At 56.8% G+C, this 17036-nt stretch overlaps 1 protein-coding gene across 8 annotated transcripts in view; it reads right to left on the reverse strand.

The window, feature by feature from the left end:
• KANSL3 (KAT8 regulatory NSL complex subunit 3) overlaps positions 1–17036 on the reverse strand; it is a 73295-nt gene that overhangs the window by 6427 nt on the left and 49832 nt on the right. For all 8 annotated transcript variants that reach the window (XM_075910942.2, XM_075910941.2, XM_075910940.2 and 5 more), the window contains 6 exons: positions 12210–12401; positions 10272–10356; positions 9409–9545; positions 8720–8832; positions 8038–8260; positions 6852–6985 (listed from right to left, as the gene is read on the reverse strand). In XM_075910942.2, coding sequence (XP_075767057.2) covers positions 6852–6985; positions 8038–8260; positions 8720–8832; positions 9409–9545; positions 10272–10356; positions 12210–12401 — 884 coding nt within the window. The remainder of the gene's footprint in view (positions 1–6851; positions 6986–8037; positions 8261–8719; positions 8833–9408; positions 9546–10271; positions 10357–12209; positions 12402–17036) is intronic.

Here is a 17036-nt window from a genome sequence, read left to right on the forward strand (position 1 = left end):
ACCAGCGACTCTGTGGGTCACATAGGCAAGCCATGCCCCACGCTGAGCCTCAGTTTCCCAGCTGTAAAATGCCGCTAATACTGACCATTTTGACAATCAGGGATCCTCTGAGGAAGGCAACACAAACGGAATCAGCAGGTTCACGTTTGCTTCTGCACCAGAACTGAGCCCTGCTGGGCCATGAAAGCTGCATCTGCTCCCTTGGGCATGGAGCCGTTCAGTGGGGACACGGCAAAGGCATCTCACGTTCCCTGCGGAGCTCCTGGAGGGGTCTGGCTTTGCGCTGTCCCTGAGCGCAGCATGTGCAACCAACTGCTCCCAACAGCTGCCCTCTGTGTGGTGACTGCCAGGCCTGGCAGATGGATGCAGGGGGTGGTCTTAATGGAGCATTCCAGAAAGACACAGTTGTTTATTTTGGTAACTGCAGAGTTAACCCAGCGTTGCGTAAGTCCATTCAGCAGGTCCCAACAGGCGTGTGTGCTAGCACAGTCGTCGGAAGGCTCTTCCCCTGCTGATACCCAGCGGGTTGGCTGTGAAGTCCCCTGCATGGCGCAGAACATGGGGCTCAGCCGACCTGCCACCCCTCGGTTCCTTCTTGCCAGCTTTCTGACAGCGGGGGGATGGACACGCAGCAGCTCTGGAAAAGCCACCGTGACAAAGGTAAGGAACCGTTTTTTCTTCTTCGAGCAATCGCCCACGTGCGTGCCAACAGGTGACGTGCAAGCAGTTTACCTGGAGGAGAGGTTGGAGACCAACGCACTGCCATCAGAAGAACGCCGTGTCGTCCCGGGCCTGCGGGGTGGCGGCGAAGGTGTGAACAGGGACCACGGCACCGCCCTGCAGATGTCCTGCACCAGGAACGCCACAGAGGAAGCTGGGCCACTGGCTAGGTCACAGCAGGTCCTGGTTCAGGACGGGATGGGCAGTTCCCTTAGCCATTCCGCTACTGTAACAGGAGTTGTGGTGATTTACAAAACAACTTGGTGTGTTCAATGGAGGTGGCCATGGAGCTGAACTTACAATAACTATCGGGGCGACATTGCTCTGCACCTTCCCATTGCTCTGTCATGCTGAGAGTCGGGCAGGTTCTTGTATGGGCCGAGTTAGAAGGGCCCCAATGAACTCTGGGCCAGGACCGGCTGAGACTTTGGATTGTTGAGAATGAGACGGAGCGTGGCAAAGGGCCAGCGCCACATGCTGGTGGACCTGCTATGGGACCAGCCCTGGATGAGCCAGTCTTGGAGGGACGGGAAGACTTGTACTTGTTGTCTGCAGAGAAAGGCCGCCACCACGGCCGTGCACTTTGTGAACACCCGCGGTGCCGTGGCGAGACCGAACAGGACTGGTGCCCAGTGACCCGAGAAATCTCTTGTGTGTGGGAACGATGGTACACGTCCTTCACGTGGCGGGCGGCATGCCAGTCCCCAGGATCTAGGGAGCGGATGGTGGTTGCAATGGAAACCAAACAGAACTTGAATTTCCTTATGATCAAGTTCAGATTTCGAAGCCCCATAATGGGTCTGAGCCTGTCCTTGGCTCTGGGGATAAGGAAATACCGAGGGGCCACCTCTACTGCCCACAGCTCGAGGAGGGACTGAGCCTCCCGAGTAAGGAACGGCGCATGAGAAGGGTCCCTGGAGAGGGACGGGGAAGGCAGGGGCAGAGAACTGAATGGAATATCCCTCCCGTGTCGCGCTGGGGACCCACCGCTCTGAGGTAATACTGGCCCAAGCACGGTAGAAAAGGGGCAGATGACTGCCAAATGGCGGGCAGGGGGAGCGCTAGGGACTGGACTGGTCTCCGTCCTCGGGCAAACCCTCGGAGGTTGGATTTAGGGTTGAGGGGGCTGGGGCCCTGGCCGGAGGAATGGAAAGTCTGTCTGCGCCGTTACTCCTGCCCAGAGGGGCCCTAGAAGAGGCATGAGGATGGCTGAGACCTAAATGGCTTACGGATCCCACTCAGAACCCTTAAGACCGTGCAGCCTGGCGTCCGTTTTCTCAGAAAACAGGCTCCCAGTAGAAGGGATCGTCCTGAATGGTGGTCTGGTCCTCTGGGCGGGGAGACCAGACACCTGGAGCCAGGCCGTTTGCATCCTGGCAACGGCCGTGGCCATCGACCTGGTGGCTGAGTCCAGCGCGGCCTGGAGGGCCATCTTGCCCTCTTTCAAAACCCCACGAGTCTGCAGGGAGCAGGTCTGGAACTCTGATAATGCGCCAAGAATGAACGGAGCAGCAGGGGCTGGGGGAGGTGTGCTACAAACAGACTGTCCGACTGCATTGTCTTGAGGAGTCAAGCCGCCCTGGACGGACCTGGGGGCCCAGATGTCCACCACAGGGTCTGCAGCTTCCACCACCTCCTCAGTGGGGACAGCAAGGCTGAGAGACACTCGGTGCAAGAAGTCCTGGGGAGCTCTCACGCCAGGGGCAGGGAGGGAGGAAGATGTGCCCATGGCCACCTCCTCTGGGGAGGATGAGGAGGGTTCCTTGGGGATGGGTCCTCTGACCTTCCCGCTCCTGGGTGTCCCCGCAGGCCCTGGGGGGACAAGGCGCTGGTGGTTCAACAGCAGGCGTAGATAGGTGCCGAGGCGGCGCTCGCACCACCACGGGCTCAGGGGCCGTGGGGCCTCAGGAGATGTGACAGTGGCTGGAGGAGCTACCGAAGCTACTCGCAATGCTGGGCCCTGACCTTGACGGTAGGTGCAGGGTGTCCAGAACAGCCTCTGCCCTGGTGCCAGCCACTGCGTGGGCCAGGCTGCCTGTGGTGCTGGGGGGGGGGGGGGGGGGGGGGGGGGGGGGGGGGGCGTCCCAGTGGCAGTGCTGGGAATGGGAGCAGGAGCAAAAGCAGTCCCAGCCGCTGCAGGACACAAAGGACTCCACCTCTGACGTCCATGCGGAGCGAGACCACGGAGGTGCAGTGCCCGACAGGGCCAGGGAACAATGCCGAGGAGATGGAGAGCGAGGCTGCAATGGAGTCGGCTTGCCACGGTGCTGCACCAGAGCTGGTGCCGGGATTGCACCGGGAGCAGTACTGGTGTCCGGGCCGGTGCCCAACAATGTCCCACACTCGGTGTTGGTGCTGGGGCTTGGACAAAGGCTGGTGCCCCATGTGCTCGATCATCTCGATGAGGTCCCTTGCCTCCTCAAAAGTGTCCAGTGTCGAAGGGAGGTCAAGCTCCTCTTCCAGGGCTTCTCGCCTGAGGAGTCCGACGCCGGAGTCGATGGCCCTGTGCTGTCCTTGAGGTGTCCTGCCGAGGGACGCCCCAGGGAATGGTGGATGCTGGCCTTCTTGGCTGGAGTCCAGCTCCGACTTGGCCTGGCCACCTTGTGCAGCACTGGAGATGGGGCTGAGGGGCATTAGAGTTAGTTCTTACACCCCCTCTGCATGCCCCAGGGGGAAAGTTGAACAGAGAACAAAAGGGGGGAGAACCCCCAACGAAAACGATCAGCTCGCTCTCGACTCAACAACCTCCAGTTCTAGTGTTCAACACTTCTATGAAGAGCAACCACAAACAGGAAAAACGCAGCTAGGGTCGTCTTGCAGAGCAAGAGCTGCAATGACCGTCACTGGTGGAGAGAAGGAACTGAGGGGGGGTGCAGCAGCCACTCCACGGGCTCCACAGCCGACCCCAAGGGTCCAGCTAGGGGAACAGCCTTCCGACAATCGCGCATGCACACTCACTGGAATGGACATGAGCATCACTCAAAGAGCTACCCAATTAGGGGATCCTGAAAGGTCTATTAGGTACCCAGCTCACGGCTGCCCTGCACCATCCACATCCATATTCTCTGGCTTGCACTCACTTCGAGGCATGCTGAGCCTGGAATTAACTGGCCACCAGTTAACACACGATATGGTGCAGGCTCTAGGGCAATCTGCTTCTCTGAGCTGTGTCTGTTGGCTGATTCCAGTGCCCCCAGTGCAGACACACCCCAGCGAGTGGGGGGGAGGTTTGCCCCGGGTCCCATCTCAGCGCGGGCGTGCTTCCTCCAAGCAGCCCAGCATTTACCTGGAGACTCCCACAGCTGTCAGACCAAGCCTCTCCCAGGGCTTTCGCTGAGGCTGGATGCTCCCTTGTCCAGCACTTAGATAACAGCACTCTCTGCCCTCCACTGGCCCCCTCCTCATAGGAGGTCTCTCCAGCTCACCACCATGCACATGGCTATTAGCAGCCGTGTACCAGGCAGTCTGACACACAAAGACTTGGCCCAGGTGTCGCAGCAGGTCAGCTGCTGAGCCAGGAACGAGCCCAGACAGGGAAGAACCCAGGGAAGCCCCTCATTACCCAGACCGACCGCTCTCTCCCTCTGCCAGGCTACTTCTCCCTGCGAACTCAGGGCCTCTGCCCTCGCCCAGCAGGTTTCTGAAGTAGTCCAAGCAGATGCAAGTCAATCCCAGTAGTGGAGCTGATTAGAGCCCTGCCGAAATGCACAAGGCATGACCTGTGCGTCTACAGGAACTGTCCATGGGCATTAAGACAAGAACTCTGCCTGACCCAGCTCTACGTCACACTTCCCGCTCCAGCCCCCCTCAGAACACCGCTGGAGTTAGTCTCTGCCTGGACGTGCCAGAGGGCTGCCGAGCTTTCGGATTAAGTATCGGTCAGGCCCACGTGTTTAGGGCACCTCGGGGCAGCTATTTCTCAGCCCTTCACCCAGCCCCGGGAAACCAGCGCCTGGCTCAGCCGACGAGAGTTCTGTAAACCCGAGACTCCAACCCAGCGGAGGCAGCGGCCCCACCCCCGAACGCTCCCGACTCTCTAGTGTGCTTAGTCTCTAAGGGCCACTGCACCACTTGCTGCTTTGGATGTTGACCTCCAAGGCAACGTAACTGATGTGACTGGGAGGGGGCTCACAGTGACTGCACACGCAGCCATCCCCCCACCTCGAGGAGCCAGCCAAGGCCCAGACACGCTGGGACAATAACAGGCCACGTCATGCCGGCAAAAAGCCTGAAACTGACCTGGACTAGAGGGCTGAAGGCAGCCAGGCTGACAAGCTGGGAGAGCAGCGACCAAGCATTTAAAGGGCAAACAAGATGCCTGAGGAGTGTCCACAGGTGGAAATGACTGGGAAGAACAACATGGTGCAGATCCACGTTCCCTCTAACCGCTTCCATCCCCACTAACACTGCCGGCTGGGGGTGCTCTACCAATCAGCGGGGCCACATCTCCCCAGCTCCCAGGGAACCCTGGGGAACTGGCCCAGGACATAGACAGGACCACGCCCACCGCTGCAGCCTGAAGGCCCCTGCGGTGACAACAGCTCTTCAAGTGGCTCTGAAGCCCCTTCTCTCTGAAGTCCCCCGATGAAGGAACAAGGCAAAGGCAAAGGCAAAGGCAAAGCCGCCTCCAGGGGCTCCCAGTGGGAGGCAGCCTGGGGTCGCCGTCTCAGAGGAGCAGGCTCTAGGCTGGAGAGCAGTAGAGGCCCAGTCGCCGGCTGCACCCCCACAGGGAGGGTCACCTGCACTAGTGCCCCCCAAAACAGGGAACTCAACTGTGCACTCAGACCGACCCCATCACTGTCAGGACAAACATCGCTCCCCGGGGCCTTATCCCCCAGCTCCCGGATTCACCCTGGAAAGTAGCTGGGACCAGCCTGACCCAACTCTCCCTGTTTCCAGGCCCCACCACACACTGACAAGTACCATCATCTCCTCAGCAAACTCCATCCCTGCCTGAGCTGGCAGGCTGCATGCTGGTGGCTTAGCCCCCGCCCCCGCCCCGGAAACGGCTGACAACGTGGTGCAGAAAGTACCGGCAAAGGGAGCGGGGGAAATTCCACAAAAGGCACTTAGGAAACATTCAGTTAGAATTCAGCCCAGGGCAGCTTCCTCCACCCCCTTCTGCCATGCCACTCTCCCTGAGGACTCTGCAGAAAGTCTGCATGTGTCCTATCCAGCGCTGGTTCTAGGCTGGCTCGGACGCAGTGCAGCTGCTGCAGTGCTCACGCTCACTGGAGGGACAGAGGAGGGTCTTCCAGTGCCGTGGGAAACCCACCTCTTCTCAACCCAGTGGTGCTTCCATGAGGGCTTGGGTCAGCCGAGTGACATTGCACAGGGTGGGAGACTGCTCACAGCCCTGAGTGATTCCATTAAGGCGACAGAGCTCTGTGGTGCAGGCCGGCCCCACTAACCAACTTCCATTTCCCCAGGCCTTGCGCAGCCTGAGTTTGAAACCTCTCAGTCCCCCACTGCAAACACTGGGCCCGCCTCCACATCTGGGCAGCACCTGGCAAGACACTGTGATTTAAGGGCTAGAGTAAGGAAAGTCACGCACGGCAGAGGAACCGAATACCGAAGCCTTGGCATGCTGCTAATCCCTCCTCCCAGGGATTCCACCGACGGAAATAGCGCCGCGAATGTGACCCATGAAAAAGGCTACTCTAGGGCAGTAGTTCTCAACCTCTCTGATACCAGACACTGGCCTGCTACTTTCCTTTGGCCAAAGGCGGAGGAGACGTAATATCAGATACGTCCTGTGGGCGGAGGCCTGTGTTTGTGGCGGGGAGGACGGCTGCCCGAACAGCACGCTCTCCCTCAGGCCCTCACTCCAGCGAAGAACAAAATGGGCAGAAGCCACAACCCTGCGTTAAGCAGCCTGCTCTCGCTGACTGACGTGATGCCCTTAGGTCGGCGCTGCAAGGTCACAGCTATCGTAAGGGTTAAACACCCTGGCTTCCGCACCAAGAAACCTCCCTACTGAGAAAAGCCCCATGGCGTCTGGGCCCTCTGGCAGAACACGCCCCTGCCCAGCTGTGCCTGCACACAACACGTGGGTCAGCCAACGCCGGCCAGGGAAGTGTTACATATGCCCAATGGCGTCTCTTTGCCTAAGACCAGAGGCCTAGAATTACCTGAGGTGCCTGCGTCTGCAGCTGCTGCTCCTCCAGCTGGGGCTGGAGCGTCCCCACGGCTGCTTGGCTCAGGGGAGTGACCCGGTTAGGCTGCCCTCTCAGGGTCACTGTAATAGTGGTCGGAGCCTTCAAGCCTGGAAGACAGAGTGAGGCAGGTCACTGCTGGCGGCCGATTGCCGGGCGCACACATCGCCCAGACCGGAGAAGCAGATCAAAGAGCCGCCCGCCAGCTGCAGCACCGAACGAGCCCCGTGGCCAGGATCTCAGTGCCCGACCCAGCACACGCACTGCACACGCCCCGCTGGGAAAGCCCAACCTCAGCTCTCCACAGTCGCTGGCAGTGCTATCCAGACCCCCCGACCCAGGGCTGGACGAGCCCAGGAGTAATGCGAGTTCCCCCAGGCGGGGCGGGGGAGAAAGACAGGGCAGAGTCTGCCACCTCCAAGGAGAGCCCCTGCTGGACCGTGGCTCTCTGGGGCCTGGAATGCTCTAGGAATGAGGGGACTCAGGGACCAACAGCCCTGGCCCTGTGTGCAAGCCAATCTCAACCATGTGAGGTCTGAGTCAGCCTGATATCAAGGAACATGCAAAGGGGCCTTCAACCAAGGCTATGTCTAGACTATGTAGAATTTTCAAAAGAGGATATGCAAATCCTGCAGGAATTTGCATATCTTCTTCCAATCTCACTTTTGAAGAGGATCTTTTGAAAGTGAAAGTAGTCTGGAGGCGGTTTTTTTCGGGAAAAAAACACGTTTTCAAAAAAAAAACGCTCTTCCTTAAAAAAGGTTTACACAGTTTTTTTGAAAAAGGGGTTTTTCCCCCCCAAAACCGTGTCCAGACTACTTTCACTTTCAAAAGATCCTTTTTCGAAAGTGAGAATTTGCATATCCTCTTTCGAAAAAAGGAAGTTTAGACACGCCCCAGGTGCCCAATGAAGATCGACTCCTACTGGGGAGGATTCATGGTCCGTGGCAACAGATCCCAGCTCTGCCGCCGGCTCCCTCTCCACGTGCCTGTCTCCACAGGGGCAGCCTGCCGGGAGGGGACACCAGCATTCACACAGCACTCTGAACAGCAAACAAGCTTAGCAATGCTGCCCAGTCTGAAAGCAGGTGGCCCTGCAGGGTGGGGAGGTGGCCTGCCTCTCCATCCCACAATGCCCCACCAGCACTACCCTAGCCCTTACCTGCTGCTGGGTTGGAGATCTGAGCCAAGCCAGGAAGGCTGCTGGCCAGCTTGGCCAGCCCGCCGTTGGTCAACAACTGGTGAATTGCCGTAGGCTTCCCACTCCCCGAGGCGCTGAGAGACGACAAGGACGTGCCCACTGGAATGGTGCGGACAATTGTCCCAGTGCCCGTGGTTATGGCACTGAGACTCTGGACAGGCGCCGGTGTCTTCCCCGCCGAGGTCTGCGAGGAAAGGCCAGGCACGTGTGATGAGCACCAGGGGAAGGGGGAGGTGTCCTGCCCTGCTCTCTGGCTGTCCAGGGGACTTAGTGCGTCTCAGCCCCAGGGCAGATGGCGTTCGGCCCTTTCCCCATGGACACCTGGATTTTACAGTGGAGGGGCAGCCATGCGGACGCCTTGCTGAGAATGGAGGCTGCTCCACAGGCAGAGCACTGCAGGCTGGCGCTGGCACTGTCTCTGTGGGCTGCCCCTGTTGGAGCGGATGGGGAGAAGCAGGCATGGAAAAGGCCCCGACGACTCCTCTCACAGCCCAGGTTTCAGCGCCTCCTGAGCCAGAACACCCGTTTTCCACATCCCTTCAGCTACCACTGCCCCCGGCCTCCAGGCAGCAGGGTCTTTGTGGAGAAGGCATCATCCCCGCCTCCCGTTTCCCTCTCTCCAGGAGAGCCCGTGCCTGCCTACCTGTATGGACGGCCCCGCGGATGCTACGCTGGCTGGAAGGGCTGAGGCCTTGGTGCCGATGTCCTGCAGGCTGAAGCTCAGTCCCTGCAGGAGGCTGCTTGCGGATGCTGCTCCTGAAAGTAAACAAGGCTGGGGAATAATTTGCCACAACGAGCCAGTTTCTCATCCTTGGTGGAGAAGCTGCGGCCGGAGGCTGTGCCCTACAGTCACAGTGTCTCCTGACCTGTGGGAGCCCTTGGATCTCCCTGCGAGCGGTCTCTCGAGCAGGAATTTTTTTCTGGCATTTTGGGGCATCTTCCACCCTTTTTTGTTACAAGCTAAATTATTAAACCAAACACTGTTTCCAAACAAAAACCCTGAAATATTCCACTTCAAAATGGGCCAAAACAAACCACTTTGGACTGCTTCCCCTCTTTCTAGGGGGTGATTTGCCAAAGCTGACCCGAAAGGGACGTGGCTGTATATGGACCATGCGCTGAAATAACTGCACCCAATCTAACGCCTCCGCCCGCAGTGGAGACAGGGCCTGGCCCCAGGTTCCACTCTCCACCAGGATCACTCCCTAGCTCCTGACGAAGCCACTGGGTTACGACAAAGGTGAAGGCAGGGAAACGCCGCCATGTGCAGCCTGGGGCTGCTCTGCACACTCCCAAGCCAGGGGTAGGAGGGATAAAGAAAAAGGCAGGTACCTTGGAGCGCGCTGCTAGGCTGGGCCTGCCTGCAGTGGGCACTGCTGGCCACCAGCCTGCTCTGCAAGGAATGGAAGGGGCTGGGAGCTGTGCTGCTAGGGACCATGGCCGAGGGGGTTTCCACTGCAGCATTCAGCCTGGAAGACAAGCAGAGACACAATGCCAGCGCACGCCCGTGACACGAGGCTCTGAGGGATGTATTCCTAGGGTGAAGGTTACAGCCCACTGCCACTTTCCTTCTGGAAGGGCTGGCGGAGGCTGGAAATGTCACTGTGGCAAGCTCCGAGCAGCAGCCGTGGGGTGGGAGATGCCACGCCCACCCGGTGCTATGCAGACTCCACCTTTGGCGTTAAAGGGACCACTCAATTTAGAGCATGTTTTATTTTCCAGATCCTGCCTCCAGTTCCTAGTTAAAGGTGGGTGTGCAGCAAACCAGAGCAGCCCCATGGGAGATGAGAAGCCAGAGGCAGCCCAACAAGAAACTCCCAGGGATATTTCAAAGGAGAATTACTTTACAAATTCCTCCAGCCCTGGTGGAGCGAGTGTCTGGCACCAGGCAGAGACGAAGGCTGGGCCAGGCCTGGAATGAAGGCAGGAGAGGATAGAGACAGTACTACCAGTCTCACCAGACCATGGAGGTCTGAGTCTATCGCCTCTGCCAACACATCCCAGGACTGGCCTGAAAGGAGTCAACCCCAACAAAGAGCCCGGGGAGCTGGGTGCCGCCTGCTCCTCAGGAGTCCGACACAGAACTGGGCCTCTTGCACTCTACATGGGAGGAGGTGGCAGACGCTGGAGCCCCACCTGCGACTGGCTCAGCTCCCTCAGAGAGCCACTGATTAAAAATAAAACGATACACTCACTTGGGGGTGGTAAGTAATCCCGTGAGCTCCTTTATGCCTGAGCCAGACTGGCCTACGGTCACGCTCGGGGGCTTTCCTGCCACAACTGTGGGAAAGAAAAACGAGACGTAAAGATCTGCTCGAGTCCAGCCTGTGGGGAGCCCCTGCTATCGCATAACCCAGCGGCACAGAGCACCACCGGGGAAAGCGAGCTCATCCTGCTGCCCGAGGCATGTTTTGCAGTCCCAAATACTCTCCGGCCCACGACAGGGGAGGGAGTCCGTCCAGGGACCGCAAACAGAACAGAACCACTAATAAAACCAGGGAGCTGCCACCGTGACACTCATGATGCACAACAGGACTGAGGGGATCAGCTTCACCATTTGAAAGCGCTGGACACTAAGTGTCCAGCACGGGATGCAAGCATCTTGGTGAATTTCGCTAATCCTCTTCTACTAACCCTCTCCTTCTCTTGCCCCGCTTCCTCCCTTCCATACTGTCCTGCTGCCTCAGTGGAGGACTGAACCCACGCCGGTTTTCTAGTGGTTGATTTTGTAAGCATTCTGTTGAGACACTTTACAAAATACACAGAAAGGCCGGTGAGTTACAATATTTGTTTATTGCAGTGTTTGGGATACAAATGCGTTTGTCCTGTGTATTCCTCCTGCTCACGCACGGTAAGAGGGAATTCTTGTTTGGTTCATGTTTACTTCTGCATTTCATTTTTTTTCTGTGAAAAGAAATAAAGTTTTGAAAATTAAAAAAAAAATCCGGGAAATCAGAGACTTTCAAAGCTGTTAGAAGTTAAGCCACAATATATTCATTAGTTAATTTTCACAGTAAAATCAACTGTTAAATCAACCAAGAAATGTTTCAAAATGGATCCATTTACTTTACAGCTTTGAAAAAAATCTCTGATTTCCCAGGGCTTTGGAATGGCGTGCTGACCTTTTCAGTCCTACACTGCCCACTAACTACTCACTAGCCATTACCCTTCACAAGTTATTTTTTGGTCTCCAAGCAGAAGTCCTGCTATGCATCACCCTGGCCTACCACAACAGACAGTTTCCTTAATGCACAGTGGTTACAATAAGGAAACAATTCCTGGCCTCCTCTCTGGAGTGGCCACACTCCAGCTCTCTCTGGACGGCAGCTCATCGGGTTGCAGCTCACATCACAGCAGGTTTCCAGACCCCAGCCGAAGCCCAGAGAGCAGCAGGGTTTTGCACATGTACATATAAAAGGTGCATTTGACAGATTTCAGGCTCTTGCAGTGCTCAAAGGGGATCAGCAGAGCAGAAATGATTCTATGCAGAGACTACACAGAGATTCTTCCAGCGGGAGCGAGCATCAAATGCCAACATGGTCCTTCCGGTATGGCAGGAGCGAGTCTCAGGCAAGACCTTTGCAGAGAGATCCCAACTGTTTGGAAATCCTTTGTCGCCACTTCTACGGCATTGGGGTAGAAGGGACACTTAAGCAAGCCACAGAACTTAAGATTTGCAAAGCGTAACCAGACCTAGTGTCCCTCAAGACCAGTGTCCTGAAGCTTCAGAGGAAAGTGAAAAGATCATCTCCCTCCCTCTCAGCTCAGCCGACTGCCCAACGTCATTCACACGAGGAAAACCTCAGTTATGCCCCCACTCAAGCAGCCTTTCCCCGGCACATGCCATCTGAACGACTCTAGAACCGTAGGCTCTGCTGTGTGCAGTCGATTATGGGTCGGCAGTCACCATCCTTCCCCAAGGGCCCCCAGTCCCAGGCACCTGGAACCACCTGGGCTGCTTGCTGTGTCTATAGCCTTGAAAAAGAAAGTTCCTGCCCCCTCTGGCTCAATCTTTGTCAGCAGACTCATCCTCGGAGCCGGAGCTGGTCTGGGCTCACCACAGCCTTCTCCCCACGTCTGACTCCTGAATGGGAGCCTCGGGCCTAAAGAGCGGTTCCAGAACTGGGACTCACTTTCTGGCGGTGCAAGGAGAGATGCTCCGTTCCCCGTGCCTGCAGCTTCTCCATGGGAGACAATGGTCACCTTGATTTTAGCTCGCTTGGAGGATTTGCTGCAGTGTGTCGGGCTTGGGGGCTGATGTCGCTTCAGCTGCATTCTCATGTCTTCTCTCTCAGGCCCTTCTGGCTGCTCAGAGGAGACTGGAACTAGAGGACACAGAAGGGTAGATGTGAAACCGATCCCTGGTGCCTCGAGGTTAGCACCACTCCCATGTACACACAGAAGGACACATGCCCAGGCATATTCTCTACAGCACCTTCCTGCTGCTCCCTCTGCCCCATGGTGATCCCAGCTCCTGACCTCTGGCTGAGCTACTCAAGCGCTCAAGTCAGGCTTTAAAGACGTCAGGTGACAGGGAATCCCACATTTACACCGGTTGAAATGTGCAAGTGCCCCACGCTGCCCCCAACCCCTCAGGCCCCTCAGCACTGATTCCATGGTAGCCATGCCTGGCCTTTAGCCCTGCTCTGTAAGCTGCTGCAGTGCTGGAGCCAAGGGAGAATATTAACTGAGCTGTGCTCCGTTTTCTTCGCACTAGTGCGTCATGGGGAGCTGTGTCAGGGCTAGAGCAACCTGGGTTCGCCTCTTCATTTTGCCTTTTGACAGAGAGAAGCTGCAGCGTGAGGATGGTGCGACTGGGCAAGGAGGGGCCAGCGCCGGGGTCCTTGGGAGACAGAGGCTTTTGGGGCCTGCCTGGCTGAGGTTTGCATTTTATTTAGACTCTGGGGGTTTGTCTAGACTACAGGCTTTTGTCGACAGAAGTTTTGTCAACAGATACTGTCGACAAAGAGCGTCTAGACTACATCCAGTTCTGACGACAAAGCAAGCCGCTTTGTCGACATGGCAGTGTAGACGCAAAGGACAGTGTAGGTGCAATAACGCCTTCTGTAGACAGAATTCTGTGGATAAAAGGCGTTACTCCTCGTAGAATGAGGTTTACAGCTGTCGACAAAACTGCCGAGTTCTGTCGACGTTATGTCAACAGAACTCAGCGGCAGTGTAGACCCTGCAGTCTAGACACACCCTTAGAAACCAGTCTCCTCCGGGCTCCTGTCATATATAAGGGTGTGACAGTCCAAGTTCCCATATGCATCTGTGGTATTTCTAGAGGTCAGACAGGGGCAGCAAGAACCCTCCATCCACCTGGGAACCATCCCAAGGACTTAAGAGTTGAAATCCCACCTGAGATTTCTCTCCCTTTGAAAACCGAGGCACACGAAGGACGTTTTCACGTTTGTACAAGCGTGTGTGGAAGAGTCAGGTGTGAGCTCTGAAAACACCACAGGACACAGGAACATGGAGCAAGATCTCTCTCTGCATTACAGGCTCCTGGTGTGGGCTCCTGAAAAGATCCCTCATAACAAATTGGCATTTGATTAAAGATCTGCCAAAGGGCTGTTTGAAAATAGCCCATGTTAGTTACCTAGAATGAAGAGGGACATGTTCACCGCAGTGTTAGTCTGTCACGGTCTGTGGGGCTGAGAAAGGGATTAGCAGCTTGCCAAAGCTTCGGTATTCAATTGATGTTTCCTCTGACCCAAGCCCCAGTGTAGACACCACTGGGTCGACAAGTGGTTCGGCAGAGTCTACTGACAACTATTACTGTACTTGGTTTGACAAGAAACCTGGCAGGGCGCCTTCGATCCTTATCTGATCGTGTGGTTTTTGGGAGCTCTCTCGGAGTCTGCTGCGTTGACTGCTTGCACAAAGTCAACACAATACACAGAGAAGCCGATATGCACGAGGCAGAATAGTTATCATCACTGGACAGAGCAAGGGAGACCGGTCATCAGGACACCACAATGGTGACTCCTGACTGCTACAGACACAAGCCGCCAGCCTGCAGCTGGCAAACCATTTGCTGAGGTGACAGTAATTGTCAGTATGTGGTGGGACATTCCTTCCTCTCCCAAATATGCTGATCCTGAGCATGGCCCACCAGACACAACCGGGAAAGAACTCTCTGTGGGAAAGAGCCCTCCCCTCACGTGTCCCATCCCTGGCTGCTGGACTGTCCTCGCTCTCCTGACCACCCACTTCTGACCCGATTTCCTTGTGCCTACAATGGCTGTATCCAGAATGAGCTCGCCATGCTCTAGGGCAGGGCAGTCAAGGGCCCTGTCTTTTTCTGCACCGAGAACCATGCAGAGCCCTGCAGCAATAACACCCTTGCTGACAGGTTTTCATTCCCAAAACACAGTGCGAACGCCAGGCTCCCAGCACGAATCCCCATTTCACCGGGGGGAAACCTGGCCCAGAGAGAGGCAGAGTGACTGTCCAAAGGCACACAAAGCTTCCTTCTTACAGCTGGGTCTAGAGCTCAGCTGCTGAGCACCAGGCCCTGCTCCAGCCATCACTGCAGTGTGCAGTGTGACTGCGAGGCATCAGCACTGCACGGCCATTGTTCCTTGGTGCTCATGCAACACCCTGCAAGGCAGGCCACCCTGGGAGCCCCAGGGCAAATGAGGAACTGGGCTCACAGAGACGAAAGCCCAGCCCCCCCTTCAAGGTACGGACACGTGGTCATGTGGCATGCCCAAAGCACACAGGGGTCTGCGGCAGAGACTCCCTGCTTCTGTCCAATCTCCTCCCCCGTCAGGCATCACACAGGCAAGCCAAGGCCGCCACTGTTCTGCTGCACTGTTCCTCTTAGGGATGTTAAATTTAGATTAATTGGCTAATCGAATTCAATTAGCCAATAAGGGCGCCTCTGCCTTTGAAGTGTAGCAATGACCACAGGGCTGTTGCTACATTTGAAAGGCGAAAGTGCTGCGGGGAGCACGGGGCCAGCAGGGGACTCAAGCAGTTGCTTGCTGGCCCTGTGCTGCATGCGGTGTTTCAAAGTGGCGGAGCCTGGGCCCCACGCGGTGTTTCAAAGCGGCGGAGCCCGGGCCCCACGCGGCGTTTCAAAGCGGCGGAGCCCGGGCCCCACGCGGCGTTTCAAAGCGGCAGAGCCCGGGCCCCACGCGGCGTTTCAAAGCGGCAGAGCCCAGGCCCCACGCGGCGTTTCAAAGCGGCGGAGCCCGGGCCCCACGCGGCGTTTCAAAGCGGCGGAGCCCGGGCCCCACGCGGCGTTTCAAAGCGGCAGAGCCAGGGCCCCACGCGGCGTTTCAAAGCGGCGGAGCCCGGGCCCCACGCGGCATTTCAAAGAGGCAGAGCCAGGACCCCACGCGGCGTTTCAAAGCGGCAGAGCCAGGGCCCCACGCGGCGTTTCAAAGCGGCAGAGCCAGGGCCCCACGCGGCATTTCAAAGCGGCAGAGCCAGGGCCCCACGCGGCATTTCAAAGCAGCGGAGCCCGGGCCCCACGCAGCATTTCAAAGCGGCGGAGCCCGGGCCCCACGCGGCGTTTCAAAGCGGCGTCGTCACACGGAGCCCAAGGTCTGACCCCAGACTCCAGGCAGCACTGCCGCTTTGAAGCATTCCTTCCTCTTCTCCCCCACCCTTGCTGCCTCTTTCTCAGAGAGGCAGCAAGGGGGGAAGACGCGACCAGTCATCCACATCCCTAGTTCCTATGCACCTACCCTCCACCCATCCCTCCCCACCGCTGCTGAGCCCTGACACCCAGTCTGAAAGCTCTCTGGAGCACACATGGTGTGCACAGCTCCTAGCAAAATGGGACCCTCATGATCCCTGCCCCCCGGGCACTAGGGGAAGAGAAGTGATAATGAACCACCAGACCACCCTTCCTCAGGACCACATCTTGCCCATTTGCATTCCACTGCTGATCTGTACCCATGTGATCTTCACTGGAACCCAGAATTCATGGCTTGTACCATGGTGTCCAGGGAGAAGAAAACGTGGGGAGGGAATGTTAACACACCACTCAGCCCCGGCGCATTCTGCATCACAGGTGAGGAAATGAAGGCCTGCCTTTCATGTGAAAGGTGTAACTCTGCAGTGCTCAGAGAGCTCCCACCAACAATGGTATCAGGCCACTCTGCCCGAGGGGCAAGTAGGAGTAAGGTACATGACACAACCCTTTGCCAGCATGTTGGAGGCCAAGGTAAGAACTCAAACCGTCCATGACAAACAGGAGAAATCGTCTGAGAGCAGCAAGATGGAACTCAAAGACAGCAGCGAACTGTGGCACACAGGAAGGGAAAACCAAACACACGATTAGTAATCAGGGAAGAAGTGGGTGGACCATAGGACCAGTCATTGTGGCCGAATACAAGCCAACAATGTGATGCAATGGTGGAAAAGGCTCATCTCTTTCTGGGGGCATTAACAGGAGCGTGGTCCGTAATATGGGAGGTTGTCATCCTGCTCCACTCAGCACGGAGAAGGCCTCAGCTGAAGTCCTGGGATCAGTGCTGGGCAGGGGCCAGAGGAGAGCAACAGACATGGTGAAATGCACAGGAACCTGTCCACACCCATTGTCAGTCTCGAGAAAGGAAGACAGAGGAGGGACCTGAGAACAGTCTCTCTAGTCAGGGCTGTTAGGAAGACGACACTGATCAGTTGTGCTCCATGTTCACGAGAGGCAGAACAAGTAACAACAGGCTTAGTCTGCAACATGCCAGATTTCGGGTCGATATTAGGAGACGCTCTCTAACTAAACCCTTGAACAGGCTTCCAAGTGCAGCTGTAGAATCTCCTTGTGGTTGGTGTTTAAGAAAGGTGGGCAACACCTGTCAGCGATGGTCTGTTTTGTGGCCTTGCCTCAGTGCAGGGGCTGGACTAGATCACCTGCCAAGGTCCCTGTTTCTAAATTCTAACTCCTTGCCCTCCAGCTGGAGAGAGCATCGGGGAACCAAGAGCATACAAAGCCTCCAAAGAGT

The sequence above is a fragment of the Pelodiscus sinensis genome, chromosome 28, assembly GCF_052426305.1.
Source record: "Pelodiscus sinensis isolate ZL-2025 chromosome 28, ASM5242630v1, whole genome shotgun sequence".
NCBI classification, from domain to species: domain Eukaryota; kingdom Metazoa; phylum Chordata; order Testudines; family Trionychidae; genus Pelodiscus; species Pelodiscus sinensis.